The 4,217-nt window shown below is 44.5% G+C and overlaps 1 protein-coding gene across 1 annotated transcript in view; it reads left to right on the plus strand.

Annotated features, from left to right (window-relative positions):
* Window positions 1–1,351: 1,351 nt before the first annotated feature.
* myo1ea (myosin IEa) overlaps window positions 1,352–4,217 on the plus strand; it is a 138,739-nt gene continuing 135,873 nt past the window's right edge. The window contains exon 1 of the mRNA XM_063189731.1: window positions 1,352–1,956. Coding sequence (XP_063045801.1) covers window positions 1,954–1,956 — 3 coding nt within the window. The 5' untranslated portion in view covers window positions 1,352–1,953. The remainder of the gene's footprint in view (window positions 1,957–4,217) is intronic.

Here is a 4,217-nt window from a genome sequence, read left to right on the forward strand (position 1 = left end):
TGCTTCAGCAATTGCGTTGGAATAGCGAACAGCGCAAATCTCGGCTGAAAATTATACTGCGAGTCACCATGCGAGTCGAGGTTCGCCCACATGAGGTTTATCCATATTTTGGTGATGCTGTTGGCCTAATTGTGATATGAGAATGCGGGCTCTCCAACTTCTCACTTAGCCTACTGATTTTAATGATTGGAAAGTGTGAAGGTTGGACCTTACTAGCTATTATTGGAACATACTGGCTCGGAATGAGCAGGAGTGACTTTGGTGCCCGTGCCATTTCTACTGTCCATTTAGTGACAGGGAGCGCGCACCTTGTTGCGAGATTCCCATAATCTGCATGACTTTGGGCAGGGGATGTTTTAATTGTTATTTTTATGTTTGCTTGAGAAGGAGATGTCAGATTAAAAAAAAAAAACACGATGAATAGGCTATTTATCGATAGGCTATAGTACCGATTGGAACTGTGATTTGCGGTGCAAGGAGCGCACATGAGAGGGGAAACTCTTCTGATTATTTTATAGTCACTCAATGGCCTAGCCCTAAATATATCACAGATATGCTACAGTAATATCCTCCAATTAGGAGTCTTAGTTCTTCAGTGTCTTTTCTACTTGTTGTGCCAAGGGTAAAATCCATACCAGGTGAAATGGCATTTAGCCATTATGCTGCCAAATGAGGAAACAAGCTTCCTGTTCAAATTACTGTACCTGTAGAGCTGCCCTAACAGTAGGCCTAGGCTATCATGTTTTGACAAAAAAGCTTCATTGTCATCTGCCTTTGTATCTTCCTCTCAATCACATAAGCACTATGCCAACCATTAGGGTGCATATGAAACACAGTAGGCTACCAATCACAAGGATTACCTATGTAGGTAATGTAAGTTAGATTTCGTGGGGGAAAATGTAATGTCATAATTTGTGGGTAGTCCTTCATTGAGCGAACTGTTATTTAAAATTAAAAGCCTTTTGAAAACAAAATCTCAAATCTGAAATAGAAATGGAACGCTTACTCTGTCAGGTACTTCTGTCAGGTACCACTGTCAGCACCAGGGGCCAGGCCCACCTAAAGATCATAAGCTAAAATCGCCCCTGTATTGTATGTTGCCAAAACGTGGCTACAGCGAACCATTTTTACTCCTTACACTAACATGTAACTACATCGAGATGGTTTCTTTCTCTCTACTCGACTTTCCTCTCTGCCAAACCTGTTTGCATGCCAAGCAAGCATCACTCCGGCGAAAATAAGTTTCCCTTAATTACTGGGATGATGTCATAGTCTTCCTTTTCCGTATCTGAGTTTACATCTCGGATTCTGGCGTCTGGGCAGTGCCGGGGGTCCGGGAGATACAGAACAGCATAACATAACGGCAGACTCCAGAGCGAGCCCCGAACGGTCTGCTTTGCTGGGATTCCCTCCGGGATGACGCGGCCACGGCGCGCGCCCATTGGCTGGAGGCAAAAGGCGAATTCGCCATTTATGGAACTCTAGTCTCGCGCCCGAGCCGAGTCCCGCCGACCAGACCAGACCATTCCGTCGTCACGTCAGCCCGCAGCCTCGAAGTTTAACTTTCCACTCGCGCGGGGACACAACAGGAGCACACACAACGGCAGCCCGTGCCACTGCGCCTCGAGACTGAAGCTCGGACGCGGATCCGCATAAAATGGGCAGCGGTGAAGACGCGTCCTGAGGACATACGAAAGGCATATCTACCGGAATATCACCCGGGATAGCCATACGAAAGGCATATCTACCGGAATATCACCCGGGATAACCATACGAAAGGAACGGAACTTCATCTGGATAACTACTGTACGCGAGACTTTACGCACTCCGTTTTCCGTCCGCTCGTTCAACTGATCGAGAAAAAGGACCAAGTCAAAGAAAATTCCCACCTGTCCGCCTTTCACATCGAATCTCACTTTCTCTAAGGAACCGCTTGTTTACTACGGTCTGAAAATGGTAAGTAACCTAGTGATGATGTGTGGAGTTGTTTTACTTTGTTGCTGGTTGGGTTGGTTTGGTTACACCGCGTCCGCTGCTGCAGTCTGTTGCAAGCGAGCAAAAAATATGGAGCGCGTTGGGATATTTGGGGAAAATGTCCCGTTTGAGTCCAAGTCGCCGAGCAGTTACCCAGCAGGGGAAGAGAGTGGAGCAGAGAGGAGGAGGTTTGGTTTGGATGAGGAGAGCTGTGGAGGGGCCTAATAAAGCCCTGTTCTGCCGGAATCATACAGCACACACACACACTTACTGCCAATGGATGCATGCGTAAAAAGTAGACAGTCAAAATGCAGTATAACCTCAACACATAGAGAGTACTCTGGCACCAAATACACTCCAGAAGGTGTTATATTTACTCTCAAAGTGTTGAGAGTTACTACTGCATTTTGTATTGTGTAGAAACATTATAGGCACATCCGAATCACATAGCCTACTTCTTAAGGTAAATAGCCTATAAGTGTTTGATTCTGCACGTTATGTAGCCTAAGCACGGCACGTGTAGCTCTCTTGTCTCTCTTTTCCAGATCTAAATGCTATTCTGGCATTATAGGTCAGCTACGTAGGCTATTAACTGTCAAGGTGTGCACATCTATTGGCTGTAGGTGTGTTTGATCTATAGGTGTAGGCGGCCTAATTGTAGTGTGTGTTGACAATGTGCATATTGTGATACGGACTGAACAAGGACATGAACGCGCATTGTGTGGCGGTCAGACTTGTTTGTCTGTCAACATCAACAACAATAGCCTTCATCGAAACCGACCGCCCGGGTTCATAGGCAGTTTGGTGCTGTCACTGTCCCACTGTAGTAGTTCATTATTCACCAATAGGTCTACTGAAGCCAGCGCAGGGGCAGTAGGACCTAATGTGCCAGCTTGGGAACACGTCAGACCTTCTTTGTTTGTCTGATATCTTTATATGATACAGGCCTAGTCATATCGTTGTTTGTTTTGAGCTATGCTGTAGTTATATCATCATCGGCAAGTGTTTGTTTTATGCTACTGCTCGTCACCCGCTGGTGTTGTCGTGCCGAAAAGCGAGTGCCTGCCAGAATCTGAGTGCCCTCATTGAAACCAATGACCAATTTTTCAGATATTTTTTACCCATTTTTGCAGATAAATCTGACACAATTTAAGATGGAAAGCCTATCAATAAAGCATCTGCATTCCTTCTGGAAGTATTACAAAGAACTGGTTACAATTTCGGTATTATTTCCATAAAAGAATCGAAGAATTGTCATAACAAATGTTACAGTTTCATTCAAATAGCTCATATTAAGTGGAGGACGAGTAATGTTTCATAAGCATATTTTTAGTTCATAAATTATGTAATTCATTCTGCTAAAATGTGTATAATTGTCTCTCAAAAAATTTCATTGGTTTCAATGAGGGCACTCAGATTCTGGCAGGCACTCGCTTTTCGGCACGACAGTGTCAGCTGGAGAGAGATAGACCTACTATAATCTGTCTGGTGGGCTCGTGGAAGGACAGGGCTGGTTGCTGTTTATCAGTGGACGTCTGGATTGTGGGTCAGAGAGAGACAGGAGACTTTGACCAGGAAGCGACCGGTTACTTTCCAACACCACCGGTGTGGAGCTCCAGCTGAAGGCTGATGGCTCGCGGCACTTATTAGCCTACCTGTAGCTCCGCCAGAGCCGTGCACTGCAAACAATGAAACATTAGCAAGCTTATTTTTCTAGTTTCGAGTAAAAGTATCTAGTCAAGTAAAAATATATTGTCTAAAATGTCTAAACAATAGGTATAGTAGGCCTAGCCTATAAATAGTCTAATTAGCCTAGTTCTAAATTCTAGTTTAAAAGTAGGCCTATTAGTCATTAGATGATTTGATGTCATAGTCATTTGTCATAGTCATAGTCATTTGATGATTTTAGTTTTTTTTTTTTTTTTTTTAACTCAAATTAAGTTTGATTGTTTTTTTTTCTTAACTTGAAACTAGAAAAATAAGCTTGCTAAGACCTCATTTTTTGCAGTGTGGCGATTGTAGGTCAAGGTATGGTGGTGTGACGTCAGCGAGCGCTAGCGCAGGCAGCGCTCCGGTGTCAAGCAGGTAAAAAGCCTCGTGGACGGAACAGAACAGAACAGAACAGAGACTCCGTTTCTATGGCGCCGCGCCATGGCAACACACTCAGGCAACCTGCCCTGCAAGCCTATCTGACAACTTCCTGAATATTATGCAGAGAGCAGCCCCTCCCTGGCCAGGGTGAA

The sequence above is a fragment of the Engraulis encrasicolus genome, chromosome 23, assembly GCF_034702125.1.
Source record: "Engraulis encrasicolus isolate BLACKSEA-1 chromosome 23, IST_EnEncr_1.0, whole genome shotgun sequence".
In the NCBI taxonomy this organism is placed as follows: domain Eukaryota; kingdom Metazoa; phylum Chordata; class Actinopteri; order Clupeiformes; family Engraulidae; genus Engraulis; species Engraulis encrasicolus.